This window comes from Panthera pardus, unplaced genomic scaffold, assembly GCF_024362965.1.
Source record: "Panthera pardus isolate Hobbes unplaced genomic scaffold, ASM2436296v1 HiC_scaffold_25, whole genome shotgun sequence".
In the NCBI taxonomy this organism is placed as follows: domain Eukaryota; kingdom Metazoa; phylum Chordata; class Mammalia; order Carnivora; family Felidae; genus Panthera; species Panthera pardus.
The window spans coordinates 79,282,101-79,306,173 of NW_026526821.1; the positions used below are offsets into that span (position 1 = coordinate 79,282,101).

Here is a 24,073-nt window from a genome sequence, read left to right on the forward strand (position 1 = left end):
ACACTCCTGAATTAAAATATTTCAAAATGCAGAATGAGAGTTTTATTCTGTGGCAATCTCATTCCAAATGCTTGCTATGATAGTTATTTTGATTCACACAACTCATTTAAATTTTTTTCTTTTATTTTTTATTTGAGAGAGAGAGAGCATGAGCAGGGGAGAGGGGCAGAAGGAAAGAGAGAGAATCTCAAGAAGGCTCAATGCTCAGTGTGGAGCCTGATCCCACCACCCTGGGATCATGACCTGAGCCAAAACTAAGAGTTGTATGCTCAATCAACTGAGACACCCAGGTGCCTCCAAACTAACTTATTTATTTATTTATTTATTTATTTATTTATTTATTTATTTGAGAGAGAGAGAGAGAGAGAGAGAGAGAGAGAGAGAGAGAGAAGGCCAGTAGGGGATAGGGGCAGTGAGAGAGAGAGAGGGAATCTTAAGCAGGTTCCATTCACAGTATGGATCCCATGACCCTGGGATCATGACCTGAGTAAAATCAAGAATCAGACACTCAACTGACTGAACCACCCAGGTGCCACTTGATTCATAAAGCTCATTGAAGGATATAAGGACACACAAGCTATGTGGAGGATTAGCACATGAATAAATTGAGCCCCTGTATGCTCCAGACCATCATCTACAACTCAGTCACCTAAATCAGAAACTGGGAATCATTCCTTTCATTTTTTCCTCCTTCCCTCATGCAAAGCCTACAAATTTTACCTTCTTTGAATCAAGAATCTTTCTTATATTCTCTATCCTAAGTGTCACTGCCTTAGATCAGACCCATATCAACATCTATTTGCTTACTATGATACTGTAGCCTTGGCCTTCCTTGCTCCTTCAGTTTATTTGCCACACTGTCACATAGAGGAATCTTTTAAAAATGCAAATCTGGGGATGCTTGGGTGACTTAGTGGGTTGAGTGTCTGACTCTTGACCTCAGCTCAGGTCATGATCTCATGGTTTGTGAGTTCGAGTCTGTGTTGGGCTCTGTGCTGACAGCATGGAGCCTGCTTGGGATTCTGTCTCTCTCTTTCTCTCTCAAAAATAAATAAATAAACATTAAAAAAAAAAACAAACCCGGCAAATCTGATCTTCCTATTACTCCTTTGCTTACAACTGTTCAGTTATCCTCAATGACCGAGTATAAAAGTCAGCATTATGTGTAAACTTTCCATCTCTGTGACACAGGCTGTTTATCTTTCCAGATTTATTACCATAGGTTCCTCATTCTACTCTTGTTACTCTAGAAGAGGAAAAATATCTTTTTCCTTCTGCCCTTCTAGCTCCTTGGCTGGGGCTCTGTAACAAAAGATAGATTAACAAGAGAAAAGCATACACATTTATTTAATATGTTTCATGTGGCATGGAAACTTGATAAGGAAATGAAGACCTGAAGAAGTGGTTAAACCTGAGTATTTTTATGCTAGATTTGATGAAGAATGGAAAGTTGTGGGAAAAAATGTGATACGACAAAAAGGTATGAGCTAAGGGTTGTAAACTGGGAAAACTCAGCAAACCTGTTTGTTCAGAGTCCCCTTGGCACCCCTCCATCTTCGGAGATAATAATGCTCTGGGTATAGAGAGGGCAACTCTCACATGAGAGTCTTCTGACCTGCTTCACAAGAGAAGGGGGGAGATCAGGGAGTCCTTCCTGTACCTGTTATTTCCAAGTTTTGTTTCTCACGTTTCTTCAAATATTCAATATGCCAAAGTTCCATATTTTGGGGTAGAATATCTTGAACCCTATTGTTGCACTATGGGGTTCATAGTGTACCTCAAAACACCACTCTGTTTCATGTCTCCATACATAGGAACATGCTGTTTCCCCTGCAACATGTCTGGCTTTTTGTTGGTTTGCAGCCTTTGGAGCTTCCTGGGTGAAATCTCAAACCAGGTCCCATACATGGAGGGCAGGAGAGACTGAATAAAAAGGCAGACCACTCAAAACTGGTAGGTGGCAGTTTTAATAAGCAAGGGAACTTACTTATGAGGCTTGTCTTGGATGACTGCAAGATAAGCAGATCTCTGCATGAATAATTTAAAGTTTATATAGAGGCCTTAATTGGGCTCAGTCACATATACCATCCAGATGGTCTGAACAACACCTTACTCTCTATAGACTATGTCCTTGGAATAGCTCCCCCTGTGGGAACTGGCAGAATGTACATTCCAAGGACAGGGGAGTGGGTGAGGAGACTCTCATATTCCAGGTCCAGCTCGTGGGTCAACTAGTATCATGTCCTCTTGATTAGCTTCTTTAACACTATTTACCATTAAGCCATTCCTTGATCTACACAAGCTGAGTTAATCAATCTTCTTTTTTCTACTACCAAATCTGATAGTTATTTCTAGGTACTGAGTAGTAGCAACCCTTAGTTCATTGTATTTTAATCATTTGTTTAAGTAGAGGGGTAAAAAAATAATTTTCCCTTTATTATTGTAAGTTCTTATCTGGGACCCCTAAAACAAAAGACAGATTAATGAGAAAAACAAAACAAGTTTATTAACATGTATCCCTAATGTATACATGTGAGATACCCAGGGAAAAATGAGTAACTCAAAGTGATGGCTTAGAACTCCAATTTATATACCATCTTCAACTAAAGACAAAAGAAAGAAAGTTGTAAGGAAGGCCTGTTATGGGCAGATGTCCAGGAAAAGCACGGGAAAGAAGAGTAAGATTTGTTAGCCAGTTTTAATTCCATGCCTTCTTCATTAGTAAAGCCTACAGTTGTCTCCTGCAATTAACTTTTGTCTTTCCTGGTAGACAGAGGTGGGACACCTTTGAAAATTTACATCCTTCTTTTAGGCAAATAGGGCCAGAAGCTTTTCTTATATCTGTTTCTTCTCACTGCCTTTAGCTCAAAATAATCCTTATGCCAAAATGGCATATTTTAGGGTGGCATATTCTGCTCCCCTTCATTTATATATCATCTTCCCTTACCAGAATGTAAGATTTTAGGATACATTCATTTTTGTATCCCCTAAAGCCTAGCAGAATGACTGGCACAAAACTCTCCACTAATAGCTGTTGAGTGGCTGGCTGATTGGAGAGTGAATGGTAATTAAAGTGAATTTGAAGAGGTGGAGTAGAGACAGAGAACAGGAAGAGTTTATTGCAAAACTTTGGGGCCCTTGTGTTTGCCCTTTATTTCAGTCCACATTTCTTATTTTAACACTTTTAGAGATGGAAAATCTTAAAAAAAAAACACCTATTTCTTGCCTGAGATCAAAAGTCTGTGAGCCATAAAAGGAGTAGTGTAAGAGGAGAAGTGACCAGTTGCTTAATGGAACTTAGAATGTAAACCTATTTGGTCATAATGAAAAGGAAACCTGTTTTCTGGGAAGGCTATCTTAGGTTTTCATATTTTCCATTTGAGCCAGGGCTTTAGAGTCTTTTCTTTTGCTGTTGCCTTGCCTTAGGCAATTCTTTCTTTCTTTCTTTCTTTCTTTCTTTCTTTCTTTCTTTCTTTCTTTCTTTCTTTCAAAGAGCAAGAGAGAACAAGCGGGGGAGAGGGGCAGAGGTGGAGAGCAAGAGCGAGGGAGAGGGAGAGAATCTTAAGCAGGTTCCATGCTTGGCCTGGTGTCATATCCGGGGCTCAATCCAATGAACCTGGGATCATGACCTGAGCTGAAATCGGGTTCAGGGTGCTCAACTGACTGAGCCACCCAGGTGCCCCTCACTTAACATGTTTTTATGATTCATGGATGTTGTAGCATGTATCAGTACCTCATTCCTTCTCATGGGTGAGTAATATATTGGTTTTTTGAAACTATATGGGTACAAAATTATATAACCTATGCATTTCATTTCAGGATTGTAAAGAAGGTGTTAACAGAATGTTATAAAAAGGAGCTTCGGAGCTGAGCCGCTGATCTAGCTGGAAACACAAGACACACGCATATATATAAAGGCAAATAACAATCCTAGAAAACACATTATGTTATTAGGCGTTAGTTAAATTTTCTTGGACAAAAGGTGGACAGGTAATGATCAGGCAGAGATTACATCTGAGTGATAGATCCTATTCAGTTAGTGGATTGGCAAGGCCTGGGGTGAGATGCAGCCTTTCCAAAGTTAAACTACCACCTTCATTCATAGAATAGTTCCCCATGTCAGGTGGTCTTCACCCAGTGATCTTTCCTTTCAGTAGGCCCTGAAGTAATGAGGGGAATCAGCGGAAGTAAAGTGATTCTTCTGGAACTTTATGGATAGCTCCACGGTGGCAGTCCTAGGCGATGGGTTTTGCAGAGCAAATCTGTTGGCTACCAATACCGACCGCTGGCGGAATTTCGCCCTCATTCGTCCCGCGCGCCTTTGCCTAGGCTATTTAGGCCCATCCCGGGTGCCGTAGCGAGGCTGCGCTCAGCTGCTGGGGGGCGGGCCCGCAGCTGACCATGGCGGGCGAGCTTGAGGGTTCCAAGCCTCTGAGCGGGCTGCTGAGCGGCCTGGCCCAGGAAGCTTTCCACGGGCATCAAGGCATCACAGAAGAGCTGCTGCGGAGCCAGCTCTATCCAGACGTGTCACTGGAGGAGTTCCGCCCCTTTCTGGCTAAGATGAGAGGGATTCTTAAGGTATCGATCCTCCCTGCCGCGGCCACGGAACCCAGCTCCTTCCCTTCCATCCTCAGATTGCTTCCCCAGAAGTTGAAAAGGCTTTCCTTCTGACACCTCCACTCCGTGGGCTCTACGTTATGTTCCTTCAGATCCGAGGCGCTTGCCCTGTCGCCCGTTCTCACTTTCTTAGGGGTGACCCTTTTCTGCTCAAGCTCCCAGCCTCGCAGCAGTGTTGACCAACACGCACCGAAGAGGACGCTGGGTTTTTCCCTCAACTTTTCCTCTGTAGTTGTGTGGGCAACAATTTCGAGTTGCCTCGGCTGATCTGTGCGCTCCAGATTAAAATTAAAAATTAAAGAACTGCTAAATCAGCTTTCCCGGGTTGTGGAAGTGGGGAGTGTTTAAGTGAGCCACTGTATGCTGGGATAGGGGGTGGATTGGCTGGAGCGAACCCCTGTGAACTAGTGCACTGTATGGTTAAGAGAGCACATTGACCAGCTTGAAGTCAAAGTGTAAGTCAACCTGTCCGATAGAAATGTAATGAAAGCTAAATATATAATTTAAAAATTTCTAAAAGCAACATTAAAAAAGTAAAAAGAAACAGATGAAATCAATTTTATTTCATTTGACTCAGTATATCCATAGTATGATCTTTTTGTGTAATCGATACACAAAATGTTAATATGGTATTTTATTTTTTCACCAAGTCTTTGAAATATTATGTATATTTTACACTGAAAGCACATATCAATTCGTACTACCCAGATTTCAAGCGACCAGTGGTTACATATAGCCACTATATTGAACAGCACTGGTTTAGACTGAGAACTAGTCATAGGAATGAATCCAGTGCCAAAATATACTCGAGAGATAGGCAATAAAAATGATTTTAGATTTTTGTGGGCTTCCTATGTGTTAGAAACTGTCCTAGGTGGACACTCATTTTAAAGAATAGGAAACAGGCTCAGGGAGTCTAAGTCTAGTTGGTCTAAAATCGCACTTTGATTAAAGGCAATGTTGAAATTTCAGCTGTTTTTGCATCAGTTTGTTTCAAAACTGCTTAGACTTTAAAAAGGCAGTTGTGTTTTTCTTTTTTTAACTGCTTTTGCGTATAGGATTTGAATCCAGAAAAAAAAACACAAAGCAATTATTTCACAAAAAGTACACACATTGTCGCATGGAAATATTAGGAGTGATATCTCAGGTGTGATCCTAGACATTCTGAGTAATTTTGTTTATTTTATTTTATTTATTAAAATTTTTTAAATGTTTATTTTTATTTTTGAGGGGGGGAGAGAATGCGAGTGGGGGAGGGGCAGAGAACGTGGGAGACACAGAATCCAAAGCAGGCTCCAGGCTCTGAGCTGCCAGCACAGAGAGAGCTTGATGTGGGGCTTGAACCCAAGAATTGTGAGATCATGATCTGAGCAGAAGTCTGATGCTTAATTGACTGAGCCACCCAGGTGCCCCTAAAGATTTTATTTTTAAGTCATCTCTACACCCAATGTGGGGCTTGAACTCACAGCCTTAGATCAAGAGTTGCATGCTCTACTGACTAAGCCAGCCAGGAACCCCTATTCTGAGTAATTTTAGTTGATAACATAAACACTAATGAATGCCTTTTATTTATATCAAATCTTATTCTCTGAGTGGGCAGAAAAGGTTTCCTAGAGAATTTGACTTCTTACCTGGGTTTTTGAGGTGTTTGCTAGGCCTGTGGGGGGGATTGAGGATGACTGACTGCGGGCCAGGAAGTAAGAACAGCATGTGTGTAGCCAATTGTCTTAGGAGCTCCAAACATTGGGGGCTGCTGGTCTTTGGGTGGACAATATTTTGATTCTTTTGTTTGATTATGAGATACAAATTGCAGGATACCTAGAGAAGACACTGCCTAGAAACTGTCTTCCTTGTTTTCATTTAAATATATTGCTGAATAATATCCAGGTGTTGCTCTCTCTCCTTTCAGTCCTCTGCCTGACGATGAAATACTTCAATTTTCTGAGTAATTCTGCGCTGAAGAGCTAGCACGGCTCACTTAGTGGTGGGAGTAGAACAAGATTTGCCTTTGCTTTGCAACACAGCCTCGGTATAACTGATTGAGATAACCAGGGGAAAAGCATTTGATTGTTTGACTTAGGACTGAAACTATATGACATCTAGTTCTAGATGGCATCTAGTTCCAATATTCATTTACCTTTTTAAGCAACACTGAGGTATAAACATCTCTCTAATTCTTAGGAAAACATACGCAAACAAGATTTTTATTTTTATTATTTATTTATTTATTTATTTATTTATTTATTTTATTAAATGATTATTTATTTTGAGAGAGGGAAAGTGCACAAATTGGGGAGGGGCAGAGAGAGAGGGAGAGAGAATCCCAAACAGGCTCTGTGTTGTCAGCACAGAGCCAGATGCGGGGCTTGGTCCCAAGAACCATAAGATCATGACCTGAGCTGAAATCAAGACTGGGACGCCTTCAGTTAACCAACTGAACTACCCAGGAGTCCTGCAAACAAGATTTTTAAACAAAAGGCTTTGAGCATGACCTTCTGCAATAAAAGAGAATGTACACAAACAGTCATGATGCAAGGATGCTGTAGTATTTGGAAATAGGGGACTGAGTAAACTGTGGACAGAAAGGGGTATTACAGGTTTCTTGGAGATGCCATTTTTGCTGCTCTTGAATAAAGTGTAGAATAGAGACTGAAGTGAGGGGCAGTGTATAGGGCATTCCAGGCATTCTAGGAGAATGTAGAGCAGGGTCAGGAAATGATAAATAGTCCAATTTGACCATAGCATAGTGGTACCCAATATGGAGTATTGGTGGAGGAGCCAAGAAAAAAAATGAAGCAACCTTTTATTTCTTTATTCCTGTTAACCTTAATTCCTGCTCTTAAGCAAGGCATACTTTTTTTTTTTTTTTTACTGTGGCAAAATACTTATAAAATTTATCATCTTAACCATTTTATTTATTTTTTTTTATTTATTATTTTTTTTTTTTAATTTTTTTTTTCAACGTTTTTTATTTATTTTTGGGACAGAGAGAGACAGAGCATGAACGGGGGAGGGTCAGAGAGAGAGGGAGACACAGAATCGGAAACAGGCTCCAGGCTCCGAGCCATCAGCCCAGAGCCTGACGCGGGGCTCGAACTCACGGACCGCGAGATCGTGACCTGGCTGAAGTCGGACGCTTAACCGACTGCGCCACCCAGGCGCCCCTCATCTTAACCATTTTAAAGTGTACAGTTCAGTGGTATTAAATACATTTATAATGTTGTGCATCCATCGCCACCATCCATATAAGTCTCTGGCAACCAGCATTCTACTCTCTATTTCTATGATTTTGACTACTCTGAGTATCTCGTGTAAGTAAAATCATACAGTATTTGTCTTTTTTGTGGCTGACTTAATGTTGCTCAGCATAATGTCATCAAGGTTCATGTTGTTGCATATGGCAGGATTTCCTTTTAAAGGCTGAATAATATTCCATTGTACGTGCTATCACACTTGCTTTTTCCATTCATGTCCTTGGACACTTGGGGTGCTTCCATATTTTAACTATTGTGAATTATGCTGCTGTGAACACAGGAGTGCAGATATTTCTTTGAGACCCTGCTTTCAATTCTTTGGGATATATAGCCAGAGGTGGAATTGCTGGATAATATGGTAATTCTATATGTAATTTTTCTTTTTTCACAGTGGCTGTACCACTTTACATTCCCACCAACAGTACATAAGAGTTCTGACTTTCTGATTTCTTTATATCCTTGCCAACACTTGATAGTTTGTTGTTTTTGTTTTTGTTTTGTGATGCTAGCCATCCTAATGAGTTTGAAGTGGTCAAGGTATATACATTTTTACATATAGATGACAGTAGAAGTCAAAACATTTTATTCTTTTGTCTTTGATTGAAACTCCACAGAGTTTCAGCTATCTTGAATTCAACATGCAGGCTAGAAGAGCATGCAGGCTAGAAGAGCAGAGAGGAAAATACTAAAAAAATGCAGGAGTCTAAGCAAAGAGAAACAAACTGAGGATAAAAGTGAGTAGTACCTCATCTCATTTGGTGCCATAGCTTTCAGTCATCTATAGAGAATCCAGTTCTGTGAAGAAAGTGAAAATGAAGATGGACAACAGACGTTGGAGGAAAGAAAGGAAAGGATGCATAACTCCCTGCATGGTATAGGCAGCGGGTATACATGTTAGACTCCTTATTGCCAGCTGCCTGCATTCATTCATAGGCTGTTTCAGATAACCTGAGCTGCACTCTTTCCCTTTAACCTTCACACTGTGCCCAGATGTAATGCAGTGATTGCTGGCATTTGTAGTGGTCTCTGTTTTCCACTTGGATGGAGCTTTCCTACCCTACTTGGCTGGGACATCGATCCTCTTGAGCATTACCTATTGCTCACAAAAGGGCAAACCTTCCTTCTGCTTGTACATATATGAAGCTGGCCATTCATTTGCTCTAGCTTTATTTATGGTAGTTTCTGAGGAGCAGTGAAACCAGTGAATTGAGAGTGGTGTGTTTAATTAGGGAGATGACATTGTGTATAAATACTCTGCCATTTTAACCTATTTTTTGGTTTATATTTATAATTCAGTTTCTTCTAGATCTGTATTTGCATATTCTCTATTTCTTGCTTCTGCTGTTAACCTTGCAGGGATGTTCCTTGTTCTAGTTTACTGGAATTCTAGAGGAAGATCTTAACTGAAGCTAGATCACTTTTTGTATACTTATGTTCTGTGTTCACTACTGCCCTCTGTTGGTGATAATTTTGTGTTCCCTCACTGAAATTTCATACTAAACAAAAAACAAATTTTATTAAATTTTTATCTTAATTCCAGTGTAGTTCACATGCAGTGTTACATATTAGTTTCAGGCGTGCAGTATAGTGATTCATCAATTCCATATATTACCCAGTGCTCATCATGACAAGTGCATTCCTTAATCCCCATCACCTATTTCACCCATTCCCCACCTGCCTCCCTTCTGGTAACCATCAGTTTGTTCTTTATAGTTAAGAGTCTGTTTCTTGGTTTGTCTCTCTCTTTTTCTTTGCTCATTTGTTTTGTTTCTTAAATTCCACGTATGAGTGAAATCATGTGGTATTTATCTTTCTCTGACTGACTTATTTTGCTTGGCATTATACTCTCTAGCTTCATCCAAACAAAAATTTTTAATGAGAATTCTGTTGGCTTTTATCTATTGTTGACATACTCCTATACAACAAAAGTCAAGTTACAGTCAAAAGTTAACTTATCTATTTCTCTTTTCTTCTATGATTTGAATTTAAAAATATGTTTAGGTCTTTTTTTCTTTTTTTTTTTTTAAGTAGACTCTATGCCCATCCTGGGGCTTGAACTCCGTCCTGAGATCAAGAGTTACGTGCTCTGCACATTGAACCAGCCGGGCACACAGGTTTAGATCCTATTTTAGAAGTCTTGAAATGCAAGCAATAGCTTATGGATTAATAGCTACCAGTGATCCTTTTCCCCTTGCCAAGGTTTATTGAGATGTAATTGACAAGTAAACCAGTGATGCTTTTAAAGCATGCATTGTATCTCCTTAGTTTCTGGCTTTCAGCCATTCCAAATTCATGGCTTCACATCAAACTTAAAATCCAGTCCTTTTACTGTTGTCCATAAGTCTTTATGATCTCTCGGTATCTGTTTCTCTGATCACATTTTCTCATTTCCAGCCACACTAGTCTTCTTGTCTTTATTTAAACATGCCAGGTGCTTTCTGACTCTTCAGGGCCTTTGCAGTTGTTCCTCCATATGCCTGTAATAATCTTCTGCCAGATATTCATATGGAGTGTTCATTTGCTTCATTCATTCTCTACTTAAAAGTGCTGTTCTGTGACGTCTTCCCTGACTTATCCAAAGAGTCTCACCTTTCCTCCCCTACTCTTTTTACGCTGCTTTACTTTTCTTCATACTCAGTACTACCTGAAATTATATTATGTACTTATTAGCTTATTTGTTGACTTCCCTGTTGGAATGTAAGCATTAAGAGGGCAGGACTTCATTATTTTTATCTTTTTATTCCTAACTTCTAATACTGTTTCTAGCATGTGGTAGTAAAAAGCTGTAGACTAAGTGAATGAGTGGCTAGTGCTTAAATATGGAGATTGCCATTAAAAAGATAAGCATGAGAGAAACCTACACATTTATCTATATGGGGAGAGCTGGAAGTTATAATATTCTAAGCCAGGGGTCAGCAAACTATGGCCCATGGGATGAATCTGGCCTGCAGCCATTTTTATTTTTTAAAGTTACTTTATTATTTTTATTTTTTTAAGTTTATTAATTTATTTTGAGAGAGAGAGCATGGGAGGGGGCGGAGAGAGAGGGAGAGAGAATCCCAAGCAAGCTCTGCACTGCCAGACTGGAGCCCAATGTGGGGCTTGATCCCACGAACTGTGAGATCATGACCTGTGCTAAAATCCAGAGCCGGATGCTTAACTGACTGAGCCACCCAAGCTCAAGATTTTATTTTTAAGTAGTCTTTATTCTCAATGCTGGATTTGAACCCACAACCTGAGATCAAGAGTCTCATGTTATATTGAGCCAGCCAGGTGACCCCACTGCCATTTTTGTCGCATGCTTATTTATTTACATTTTGTCTTTAGCAATTTGCATTATTACAATAACAGTTGAGTGGTTGTGATAGAGATACGGCCTTAAAAAACCTAAAATATATACTATCTGAACCTTTACAGAAAAAATGTGCTGTTTTCTGTCTCAAACATCTATTCTTAAACTCCTGTTTTTTTAATTTATTTTTTTATTTAAAAAAAAAATTTCAAGTAGGCTCTGTGCCCAGTGTGGGCCCAATGTGGGGCTTGAACTCACAACCCTGAGATCAAGATCTGAGCTGAGAGCAGGACTCGGATGCTTAACCAACTGAGCCACCCAGGTTACCCTTAAACTCTTGTTTAATATTTGGAAACAATATACTATATAAAAAAATTTTTTTAATGTTTACTTATTTTTGGGAGAGGGAGAGAGTGTTAGCAGGGGAGGGGCAGAGAGAGAGAGAGGGAGACACAGAATCCGAAGCAGGGTCTAGGCTTTGAGCTCTCAGCACAGAGCCCAATGCGGGGCTCGAACTCATGAACCAGGAGATCATGACCTGAGCTGAAGTCGGCCGCTTAAGTGACTGAGCCACTCAGGCGCCCTGAAACAATATACTATATAAATTATGTTTAGAAGTTGGTTACTTGATAAAAAATCTGGAAGCTGGAAATAGGGATTATTTTGTGTTCTGTCCTCTTGGGGAACTTTACTTCTTGTTCTTTAGGTTCATGAGATCTGTGGTAAATAAGAAATGAGCCTTAATGTTTCCGTGGTACTAAGTGTGTGTTCTTTTTTTTTTTTTTTTTTTAAATTTTTTTTTTAACGTTTATTTATTTTTGAGACAGAGAGAGACAGAGCATGAACAGGGGAGGGTCAGAGAGAGGGAGACACAGAATCTGAAACAGGCTCCAGGCTCTGAGCTGTCAGCACCGAGCCTGATGCGGGGCTCAAACTCACGGACCGTGAGATCATGACCTGAGCTGAAGTCGGACGCTTAACCAACTGAGCCACCCAGGTGCCCCATAAGTGTGTGTTCTTCATAAGACATAGAATTTGAATTTGGATTTTTTTTTTAATATTCAGAGTATGTGAAATTTATGTGTTTATTAATGTAATATAAGATAATATAAAACATAATGTTATGAGCGGGCAAATCAAGTAAAAACTATCAACGTGAAAACTGGTTTAAACTTACATTGGAAAATAACTTATAGATAATATAATATTAAGACTTGAAGAGCAGCTGGCTGGCTCAGTTGGAAGAGCATGAGACTTTTGATCCCGGGGTTTAAGTTTGAGCCCTATGTTGGGTGTAGAGGTTACTTAAAAAAATGAAACATTTAAGGGGTACCTGGCTGGCTCAGTTGGAAGAACATGCGACTCTGGTCTCGAGGTTGTGAGTTCAAGCCCCATGTTGGGTATAGAGATTACTAAAAATAAATAAATAAATAAACTTAAAAAAATGTATAATAGTAAAAAGCTATAAAAATATTTCTATTTTATATATTTCTATTTTAAATCCTTGGTTCTGTTTCTCTTCTTGAAGCCATAAAAATTTATAATTTGTTTGAGAATTAGATTGACTGGAAAGAAAGGACCTGTGGTAATACAGGTTTTGTATATCATGTAATTCATGTGTATCATCTGAAGTGCTCAGTTTAATTTGTTTGTTTTTTGTTGAGCTACCTGTATGTTTTCCCTTATTAATTTTATTATAAATATTTAGTCTCATTAAAGAAAGTTTAGAAATGTGAGATGTGTAAAAACATACTATCTGTTGACATAACCAGTGTTAATGTTTTTGTGCATTTATGTATACCACAGATATTATTAAGCATCTTAATACATGCCATGCCCTGTGCTTGGGATACAGCATACAGCAGTAAACATCACAGCTATAGTCCCTGCCCTTGTGGAATACATAGTTCTTGAGGAATATAGACATTAAGCCAGGGGTTACCTTTTGAAAAGGCAGCCAGAGTGTGCCAACTGATGCAGATTATAGGCAGTTTAGAATGGTTCCTAGCCCACTCTACAACATGAACATAGAAAGAAAAGCAGGGAAAGGTCTACTTATTAAGTACAATGAACTAAAAGGAAAGGAGAGAAACAGCACAAAAGTAATTTACCTCTGGTCCCAAGGTTGGGGTTTCTCATGAATATAGTTGACTACAATCATGATAATATCTTTCCTAAATGAGGATTGGACTGCTTTGGGACCCTATTTTAAGTTTCCTGACTTGGTCTTTAGGGCCTAATTATTAGCTGTCAGAACATCACCTGAACAGTCCAGGATGCACCCATAAAGTAGCTCTGTCTTCTTGCTGGGCTCAGCTTGCTTTCTGTGTCTCTTCTCAGATCCTGAAGCATGTTCTCAAGTAGTTCCTCCTTAAGAAAAGGTATATGAGAGGTCACTTTTTTCTTTTTAAGTCTTAAAAAAGTATCTTTAGTCTCATACTTAATTGCTAGTTTGGTTGAAAATGTATTTCTAGGTTGTGAAATTGACTCACAGTTTTGAAGTTGCGAACTTTTTCTCTGTGAGCTTTTGGGATTTTCTTTTTATCCTTTATTTCCGTGAGTGTCCTTGGTTTGTGGTTTTCTTTTCTTTCATTATTTTGGCCACTGTGGACCCTTTGAATTTGGAGACTTGACCTTTAGTTCTGGGAAATGCTGTATTCCTACTTTGATGATTTTTTTCTCTCTTTTTTTCTCTAGTCTCTTTTTAGCACTCTGATTTTGAATGTTAGAGCTTCTAGACTGAATCCTTAATTTTTCTTTTATTTTCTCTATTTTCCATTTCTTTCTTTGTTCTACTTTTTGATCGATTTCCTAAACTTTATCTTCTAGCATTTTAATTGAATTTTTCACTTGATCATGTTTTTAATTTCCAGGAATTTTATTTTGATGTAGACAGTTTACTACTATGTTTAGTCAACATGTGGGAGAAAAAGGTTTTTTTCTTGATCCTCTTAGGGACCTGGCCACATCTGAAAATTAAACTGACAAAAGACAGGTTAACAGGAGAAAAGGATACAAATTTATTTCATATAAGTTTTGCATGACACAGGAGCTTTCATAAGGAAATGAAGACCCAAAGAAACAGTTAGACCTGAGTATTTCATGCTGGGTTTGGTGAAGAGGTCACAGGAGGAGTAGGGGAGTATGAGGTAATTGTAGTAAACTGGAGTAAACTTTAGCAAGGCCTGTTTGTAGGGTTCTTTTTGACATCTCTTTGTCTTTGGAGATAAGGATGCTGCTTTCTTCTGGGTATAGAGAGGGCACCTCTCACATGTGGATTTTATGACCTATTTCGTGAGAAAGGAGTGGGGGAGAAGGTCAGAGACCTTCCTGCTCTGCCTTTTCTCCAACTACTTCATTTTCCAAGAATCCTTATGCCAGCTGTATTTTGGGGTAGCATGCCCTGAACCCCATCATCAGCAGTCTTTCCTCTTTTTTTAAAACACAAGGGGGTGTATACAATACATAATTTTCTTCATTTGATTAAAAAAAAATTTATTTATGGGGTGCCTGGGTGGCTCAGTTTGTTGAGTGTCGACTCTTGATTTCGTCTCATGTCATGATGCTAGGGTTGTGGGATTAAGCCCCGGGTTGGGCTCCTTGCTGAACGTGGGGCCTGCTTAAGATTTTCTCTCTCTCGTCCTGCCTCTGCCCCTCTCCTCTGCTCGCATGCTCTCTCTCAAAAAAGAAAAAAAATTACCATGAGTGATTTTTATATGCTATTTTTCAGTATTAGGAATTTGGTACACTTGTACTCAGCATGGGTAAAAGCTTTTTTTCAGAGGCTTTTAATGAGCATTGTATTGCTGAGATGTTTTGGGGTATGATGTAAGTAGAAAATGTTAAATTCTGGCTGAGGGATACCCTACTTAATCTTTTTAATATTCCAGTAGTTTAATATTTTGCAAACTCTGGTGTATATTTTTGGTTTTTAATATTTGTTTATATCATTTTAATTTTTAAAATAATGTTTATTTTTGAGAGACAGAGCAGGAGCTCAGGAGGGGCAGAGCGAGAGGGAGATACAGAATCTGAAGCAGACTCCAGGCTCTGAGCTGTCAGCACAGAGCCTGACACGGGGCTCAAACTCATAAACTGTGAGATCATGACCTGAGCTGAAGTCGGATGCTTAGCCAACTGAGCCACCCAGGCGCCCTGTTTATATTATTTTTAAAGCACATTTTAATCCTAGTTTCCAAATAACCTGGAAAATTTTGTGGTGAGTATTTATAGTAAAAGCAGAAGCTTTTTCTTTTCTTTTCTTTTCTTTTCTTTTCTTTTCTTTCTTTCTTTCTTTTTTTTTTTTTTATAAAAGCAGAAGCTTAAAAGTGTATTTGGTATTAGGTTTGTAAAATGAATGAGTTGACTGCCCAGTAGTGATACTTTTTAAAAAAATGTTTTGTTTAGTTTTGAGAGAGAACACATGAGCAGAAGAGGAGCAGAGAGAGAGGGGGACAGAGGATCCAAAGTGGGCTCTGTGCTGACAGCAGTGAGCCTGATGTGGGACTTGAACTGACAAACTGTGAGATCATGACCTGAGCTGAAGTTGGCACTCAACTTTGACTAAGCCACCCAGGCACCCTGATAATTTTTTTTTATCATCAAAGAATGGTATCTTCAGCTTCTGTGTTTTTTTCTTTTTCTTTTTTTTTTAGAGAGAATATGTAGAGGAGGTGGAGAGAGAGAGAGAGAGAGAGAGAGAGAGAGAGTCAGTCCTAGGCAGGCTGCAAGTCAGCACAGAGCCTAATGTGGGGGGCAAACTCACAAACCATGAGATCATGAGATTACGACCTGAGTCAAAGTCAGATGTTTAACTGACTAAGTTGCCCAGACACCCCTCAGCTTCTGTTTTAAGATTTATCTTGTGAAATGTATCTAATACCTCATTCTTGTGAAAAAAACCCAGAATACTTTAAAAAAATTTTTTTAAGCTTATTTATTTATTTATTTATTTTGAGAGAGAGAGAGAGAGGTAGCAAGTGTGAGTGAGGGAGGGGCAGAGAGAGAGGGAGAGAGAATCCCAAGTAGGCTCTAAACTGTCAGCACAGAGCCCTGACACAGGGCTCGATCTCATGAACTGTGAGATCAAGACATGAGCTGAAATCAAGAGTCAAGACACTTAACTGACTGTGCCACCCAGACGCCCTGAAAAAGCCAGAAGACTTTTTATTTTTATTAAATTTTTTTTTCAGAATCCTTTTAAATTTTGAGCTTTGTGTTTGCAATAGAGTTTTTGCATTTGTTATATAACGTAGAAATTTTTACTGTGTAAGATACTTTTTAATACATTATTGGTCTGAGTTTACAATTGAAAAATGTATAAAGCAGTTGTCTTCACTGACACTTCAGTGTTAAGAATGAACTTCACCCATATACGGTTCAGAGAGCAAATACTAAATAATAAATTAACTTGATTTTAAAAAAGAATGCAAAATATCTGGTCTTGAAATGTGTAGATTAAGAGACCTGAATAGAAGAGACTGAAATATTGACTTATTCTGACATGTTTTCAGATTGATTTGTCTTTTGTCTTCATCATTGTGTTAACTATAAGCAGTAGTAGTTCTGCTTTTCTGTGCTAGGTGGCAGTAGAATATTGGCTTGCTAACACTGCTGGAAGCAACAATGTTTCAAATGTTCTTTCTCTTGAATGTTCTAGTTAAGAAAACAAAGTTGGCTACTCAACAATAAGAATTTCTTATCCAAAAGGAATGTAAAATACTTGGTTTGATAGCTTGAATTTAGAAATACCATTTTCTGGAAAATTTAAAGCTCTATAAATACATTCATTTTGCTATAGTTCCCTAGTTTTTGTATCACTAAATGTTGCTAATTTCATTGAATAGTTTTGAGAATTTAGATGGTAACTTGTGAGATGCAGTTCTGCTTCTGTGAAGGATTGGCAAGCAACTGTTTAGTAAGATGTTACTTTTTTTATGTCACTGGACATCATATGATAAAAGCAGCAATTGCAGATTACCAGCCGGAGTTTATTTTAATGGGCTCAGATGACTGGTATGAAGGGTGCCTGATTGGCTTAGTCCAGTAGATCATGAGACTCTTGATCTTGGGGTTGTGAATTCAAGCCCCACTTTGGGCATGGAGCCTGCTTAAAAAAAAATAAAGAGAAATCAAATGACTTCTATGAGGTGTTCTATAAATTTGGCCGATTCAATTGGAGGAACATGCAGCTCTTGATCTCAGATTGTGAGTTTGAACCCCATTTTGGATATATAGATTACTTAAAAAACCCAAAACTTAGAAAAAAAAAGATTAATTGAAGATCTATTTTTGAATCTCTTCCTCTGAAAGCTTTCTGGGTCTGCAGACTTTATGGGTTGAAGGAGTTCCTGGGTAGAGAGATTTTAAAGACAATTTCTCTGTTTGATTTAGCTATCAAATATTTACTGAGCCCTTAATGTGCTATATACCTGGCTCTGTACACAAAAGTGAGTATCACAGCCCCTTTCTTAAAGAATCCTGTATTACATGGTAAATGCCATAAGAAAGGTATAAAGGTGGAGTGGATCCTTATTTTAAATTATAGAAATATGTTGGAAACCAATTTGACAGTAAATTTCATATATTAAAAAATAAATAAAATAAAATAAAAATTATAGAAATATGAAAAATCATTTTTTTTGGTCCTAATAAAACATCTTCATTTTTTGGCTTTGTCTTAAGGTAGAATGTAATTAAAAAAAATTTTTTTTTTACATTTTTTAATTTATTTTTGAGAGAGAGTGAGCGTGAGCACAAGTGGAGGAGGGGCAGAGAGAGAGGAAGACACAGAATCCAAAGCAGGTTCCAGGCTCTGAGCTGTCAGCACAGAGCCCGATGTGGGGCTTGAACTCACAAACCGCGAGATCATGACCTGAGCTGAAGTCAGACGCTTAACCAATTGAACCACACAGGCGCTCCTGTAATTTTTTTTTTAAGAACATAATTTTTACAAATTTTGACTTCATTATTTGTTTCAACTGATTCCTTGAAAAGTGCCATATTATACTAAATTAAAGAAATTTTGGTATGGGTTGTGTTATGTGTGCTTTATGTATGATTAACTTTTTGTTTTTCAATTTTTTAGAATATTTTTGAGAGGGAGAGAGAGACACACAGAGTGTGAGTGGAGGAGGGGCAAAGAGAGAGGGAGACATAGAATCTGAAGCAGGCCCTAGGCTCTGAGCTGTCAACACAGCCCTATGTGGGGCTTGAACTCACAGACTGTAAGACCATGACCTGAGCCAAAGTTGGGCGCTTAACCACCTGAGCCACCCAGGTGCCCCATATGTATGATTAACTTTTAATGTTTTTGTATGCGAGTATGGAAATGTCTTTGAAAGATAGTATTCTGTATATTATTCTATGTCATGACATCTGATCGTGGTACCATTTATGAAATCCTTAAATTTCCATTTTGTTTATCCTGAGGGTATGTTACTTGAGAAGTAATCAAATCATTTATTTAAAGTGCATTCATTTATTCAAGTGAACATTATTGAGCACCTACAATGCCAGGTCCTGTGCCTGGCACTGGGAACATCAATGAATCAAACAGAGAATTTTCCTATCTCTTAGACTTGTCATTCAAGGAGGGAAGGGGTATCCTGATAGTAAACAAGAATGTGTGCATAAAGGAATGAGGGCAGAAAATGTATTAATTCGTTTTTACATACTTCTCTACCTTTACTTCTGATAATCTTTTTGATCCCTTAAAATCAGTGACAGACAGGGGTGCCTGGGTGGCCGAGTTGCTCTTGGTTTTCACCTCTGGTCGTGATCTCATGGGTTTGTGAGTTTGAGCCCCGTATCAGGGTCTGGGCTGACAATATGGGGCCTGCTCGGGATTCTCTGTTTCTCCCTCTCTCTCTGCCCCTCCATCGCTCTCTCCATCCAAGTAAACAAATAAAACTTAAAAAAATCAATAACAAACATTTGCTGGGGATAATCAGTTTTGTGTCATTAGTATGTTTGGTTTGCTTGTAAGAAAACTTTACTTATAGGGTCCTTGGGTGGCTCAGTCGGTTAAGCGTCTGACTTTGGCTCAAGTCATGATCTCATGGTTTGTGGGTTTGAGCCCTGCATCACGCTCTGTGCTGACGGCTCAGAGCCTGGAGCCGGCTTCAGATTCTGTGTCTCCCTCTTTCTCTGCCCCTCCCCTGCTTGCACTGTCTTCAAAAATAAATAAAAATGTTAAAAAAAAAAAAAAAAAAGGAAAACTTTACTTACAATCAAGATGATAAATGTTAATATATTTTATTTAAATTTGATGTTCGGAACAAATCTCCTAGTATTTTATTTTTAATCATCAAGATTTGCTCCGTATAAAATAGATTACTTGACATACAAATATAAAATGACAATTTTTTAATTGAGAATTCTACACTGAGGGTTCCTTTCCCACTCATATATCATACATCTAATTTACTTTCCTTTAGATTATTTTTAATTATCTGTCCCTAAAGTCTTTGTATCATTTCTGGGTATTTAGCTAGTTCTCTATAGAGAGAACACTTTAATTTTATTTTTAAAAACTTGTTATTGGATATGGCATATATACTGAAATATACACAGACCACATGTGTGCACCTTAACGAATTTTCACAAACTGAACATATGCATGTAACGAGCCCCCACATCAAGAAACCAAATGCTACCAGCATCCTGGAACCCCCTTATGCTCTTTACTAGTCACTAGCTCCTCCCCACTTTACTAACTTCTTTTTAAAAAAATTTTTTTTATGTTCATTTATTTTTGAGAGAGAGACAGAATGCAAGAGGGGGAGGGGCAGAGAGAGAGGGAGACACAGAATCTGAAGCAGGCTCCAGGCTCTGAATTGTCAGCCTGATGTGGGGCTCGAACTCACGGACCAGACCGCGAGATTATGACCTGAGCTGAAGTCAGACAGTCAACCGATGAGCCACCCAGGTGCCCCCCACTTTACTAACTTCTAACACCACAGATGGTTATCCATTGTACTGTTGATGGGGATTTCAAAAGTTTTTGGTTTTTGCTTTATTATGAATAGAGGAGACTACTTTTTAATCCTTAAAATTTAGTCATTATTTTCTTATTAGGTATCTTCCATGAGTAGAGAACTATTTTTATTTTTTATTTTATTTTATTGTCATAAGAAACCTTAATAAAAATTTTAGTATTGCTGACTGTAGGTGCAGTGTTGTACAGCAGATGTCTAGAGCTTATTCATTGTGCTTAATTGAAACTTTTATGGCTGTTGATTAGTAATTCACCATTTTTCCCGCCCCCCCAAGTCTGATACCACCACTCTGATACTTTGATTACATGAATTTGACTATTTTAGATGCCTTATATAAGGGGAATCATGCAGTGTTAATCTTTCTATGACTGGCTTATTTCACTTAGCATATTGTCCTCGAGGTTCATTCATGATGTTGCATATTATGAAATTTCCTTCTTTTTTTAAAAAAGATTTTATATTTAAGTAATCTGTACACCTGCTGTGGGACTTGAACTTAAAACCCCGAGATCAGGTTTGCGTGCCCAACCGACTAAGGCAGCCAGGTGCCCCAAATGTCCTTTTTTTTTTTTTTTTTTTAAGATTTTATCTTATTTAAAATTTTTTCTTTTAGATTTTATTTCTAGGTAATCTCTACTCTCAGTTAGGGCTCAAAACTTAAAACCCTTTAGATCAGGTGTCACATGTTGTATCAATTGAGCCAGCCATGCATCCCAAAATTTCCTTCTTTTTAAAGGCTGAGTAGTATTCCGTTGTATGAGAACCATGTTTGATCTATTCACAGGTTGATTTGATAATTTCTTAAAAATGTGTTATTAATTAATTAATTTTTAATTTAAAAATGTTTTATTTATTGATTTTGAAAGAGAGAGCACACATGAGCATGAGTTGGAGAGGGGCAGAGAGAGAGAGGGAGAGAGAGAATCTTAAGCAGGCTCCATGCTGAGCACAGAGCCCGATGCAGGGCTCAATCTCATGACAGTGAGATCATGACCTGAGCTGAAATCAAGAGTTGCACAGTTAACCAACTGAACCACCCAGGTGTCCCTTGAGAAGTTTTTATATAGTTTCTTTGGGCTCCGGTTTGTCCTTATAAATAGATTGCATGTAGGAACCATGCCCTGAGTTGTATTTCTTCTGAACTCCTGTGTACCTGAGACATGTTTTCCTTTGAGGCTGCAAATAATTAAGTCATTATTCTTCTTAAGTTTTATACTCTCCTCTCTCTTGTCATACATTTTATCGCTTGTCCAATAGTACTTTAATGGCCTTTCTTCACTAGTACAGCTAGTGTGGCATTTTTGTGTTTTCTCTCATTCTTATTTTTCTTAATTGTTAAGTTATTTAAATTTCTACAGGCTAGGACTGCCTCTCTTATTGCAGGTCTATGAATTTAAGCTGGTAGTGGGACTCTGGTTTTAAGAGATGACCTCTAAACAATTTGGTTCCTTAAACAATGATTTTTTTTTTTTTTTAAATTTTAGAGCGAGCACAAGAAGGGAAGAGGGGCAGAGGGAGAGAGAGAGAAAATCTTAAGCAGGCTCCACATGGGGCTTGATCCCACAACACTGGGATCATGACCTGAGCTGAAATCAAGAGTTGGATACTTAACTGACTGAGTCATCCAGGCGCCCCAGTAATTTTTTTCACATAAATATTAATTTATGCACTTGAGTTGGATACTACACTAATCATGTGCTCTCTCCCAAGAGAAAGGTTTATGGTCTGTCAATAGTACTGCGGAGGAAGTGAAGAGGGGTATTTTTTTAGTTTGATTGCTTCTGGAGACTTTCCCACACTTATGTCTTTGAGCTGGCCACAAAATGTTCTTTGAGAAAAAGCTAAATTCTTTCTCCATGAAGTTAAAGAAGGGCTAATGTGTTGCTTGGAGTATTCAGTAGGAGGAAACATTCATTGTGCTTCATCATGGATTTTTTTCCTTTGCTGAGATTGGAGTCCTACCCCAAACTAGAAGAATACAGATGATCAGTAAATTACTGGGTAAAAGTAACTTGACAGAATGAAAGCTAGTTAGTAACAGTTAGCTTCTACTACTAAAGAGAGTAATTTAGAAGTATCTAGAACATCAGTGCTTCTCTTCTGGCATAAACAGCCATTTAACAACAGATCCACATCATTTTGATTTTCCAGTGAGTTATAGAGGGAATCCTGAGCCTATAAGAGTTTTACTAGAAAAAAATCCTGAGTTAACTCAAAAATATATTTTCTTTCTTCAGTTATATTTGTGGAAGGTAAACATTTGTAATCATTTAAAATGTGTTAAATTCTTGAGTTTAGTTATTTACAGAAGTATTGAAGTGTCGTATAAATACATCCTGTTGGTCATTGTTTCTGAGAATTAGTCTAACCAACAAATATTATTTTGGGCAGGAAGGGTGATTGATTAATTTGCTTTACCTTTCTTAATGTACTTGTTTTGCATAAAGTTTTTTCATCTTGATTTCTAAGAAGTAGTCCAAAGTTGGCGGTACTACCGTTTCTTTTATTTTGTTTATTAATTTACTATGTTTTCTCAATTACATAGTTACAAACTGGAAATTTTTTTTAAGTTTATTTATTTATTTTGAGAGACAGAGCACAAGTGGGGGAGGGGCAGAGAGAAGGAGAGACAGAATCCGAAGTAGGCTCCACGCCATCAGTGCAGAGCCTGATGCAGGGCTTGATCTCACGATGGTGAGATCATGACCTGAGCCTGGATCAGGAGTCTGACGTTTAACTGACTGAGCCACCCAGATGTCCTGAAATTTAGGTTTTTGAACCTTTATTTAACTTTTAATTTTTTTCTTGTTACGGGTTCTGTAGAGCATTTTGGACTTGAATATTATATTTGTTATCTTCTTACTATAATAACAGATTATATAAGAAGAAATATAGAAGATAGTAATTAGGTTTATAGCTCTTTTAATACAGAAAATGACCAGATCTTGGTTTATAATTTGTATTATGACATTACAAAACTTGGTGATTTGGGGCATTTAAAATTGATGTGGGGTTATTTTTTGGAGGAATCTGGCCCAATGCAGGAAGCATTCTGAGAATTTGCCCTGAAACTAGAACCTTAAACTCTTAGTCTGGGTTTTTTTTTTTTTTTTTTTTAAGATTTTATTTTAAAAAAAAATTTTTTTTTTTTCAACGTTTTTTAATTTATTTTTGGGACAGAGAGAGACATAGCATGAACGGGGGAGGGGCAGAGAGAGAGGGAGACACAGAATCGGAAACAGGCTCCAGGCTCCGAGCCATCAGCCCAGAGCCTGACGCGGGGCTCGAACTCACGGACCGCGAGATCGTGACCTGGCTGAAGTCGGACGCTTAACCGACTGCGCCACCCAGGCGCCCCTTAAGATTTTATTTTTAAGTAATCTCTACAACCCAGTGTGGGGTTTGAACTTACAACCTGAAGATCAAGAATTGCATGCTCTACTGATTGAGCTAGCTGGGCACCCCATTAAATTTTTAGTCTGGTTTTTAAGGTTCTGTTTCTATCTTATTTATATAGCTTTGTGGCTATTATCTTATAAAAGTCCGTGTGGCTTAGGTTTTTTTCTTTTTAGAATTTTAGGGAAATTGAATTTAATTAAAATAAACAAATGTGGAGTAATTCCAGAAGTGCTATTAATTATAATTTCTTTAAAAGACCCTTTATACACATCTAGCCAAAGATTGCATAGTACCTATGTAGGAGAAGGTTAAGATAGGGATAGACATCTGTTTGGAGGAAAACAATTAAGAATCAAATTCATAGAATCACCACTGACTTTGCTTTGCATGGTTACTGGGCTAGTATGTAAATTTGTTCTGGAGTGACTAAAACTGTAGATCTTTTTGTTGAATAACAATGTAATTTAATATAATCTTAATGTGGTGTTCTGTAATTAGACTTTGGTAATATG

At 38.2% G+C, this 24,073-nt stretch overlaps 1 protein-coding gene across 1 annotated transcript in view; it reads left to right on the forward strand.

Moving 5' to 3' along the window:
• The first annotated feature begins 4,372 nt into the window (after positions 1-4,372).
• The window catches only part of COMMD1 (copper metabolism domain containing 1), a 186,505-nt gene continuing 166,804 nt past the window's right edge, over positions 4,373-24,073 (forward strand). The window contains exon 1 of the mRNA XM_019432768.2: positions 4,373-4,578. Within this exon, the coding sequence (XP_019288313.1) occupies positions 4,402-4,578 (177 nt within the window). The 5' untranslated portion in view covers positions 4,373-4,401. The remainder of the gene's footprint in view (positions 4,579-24,073) is intronic.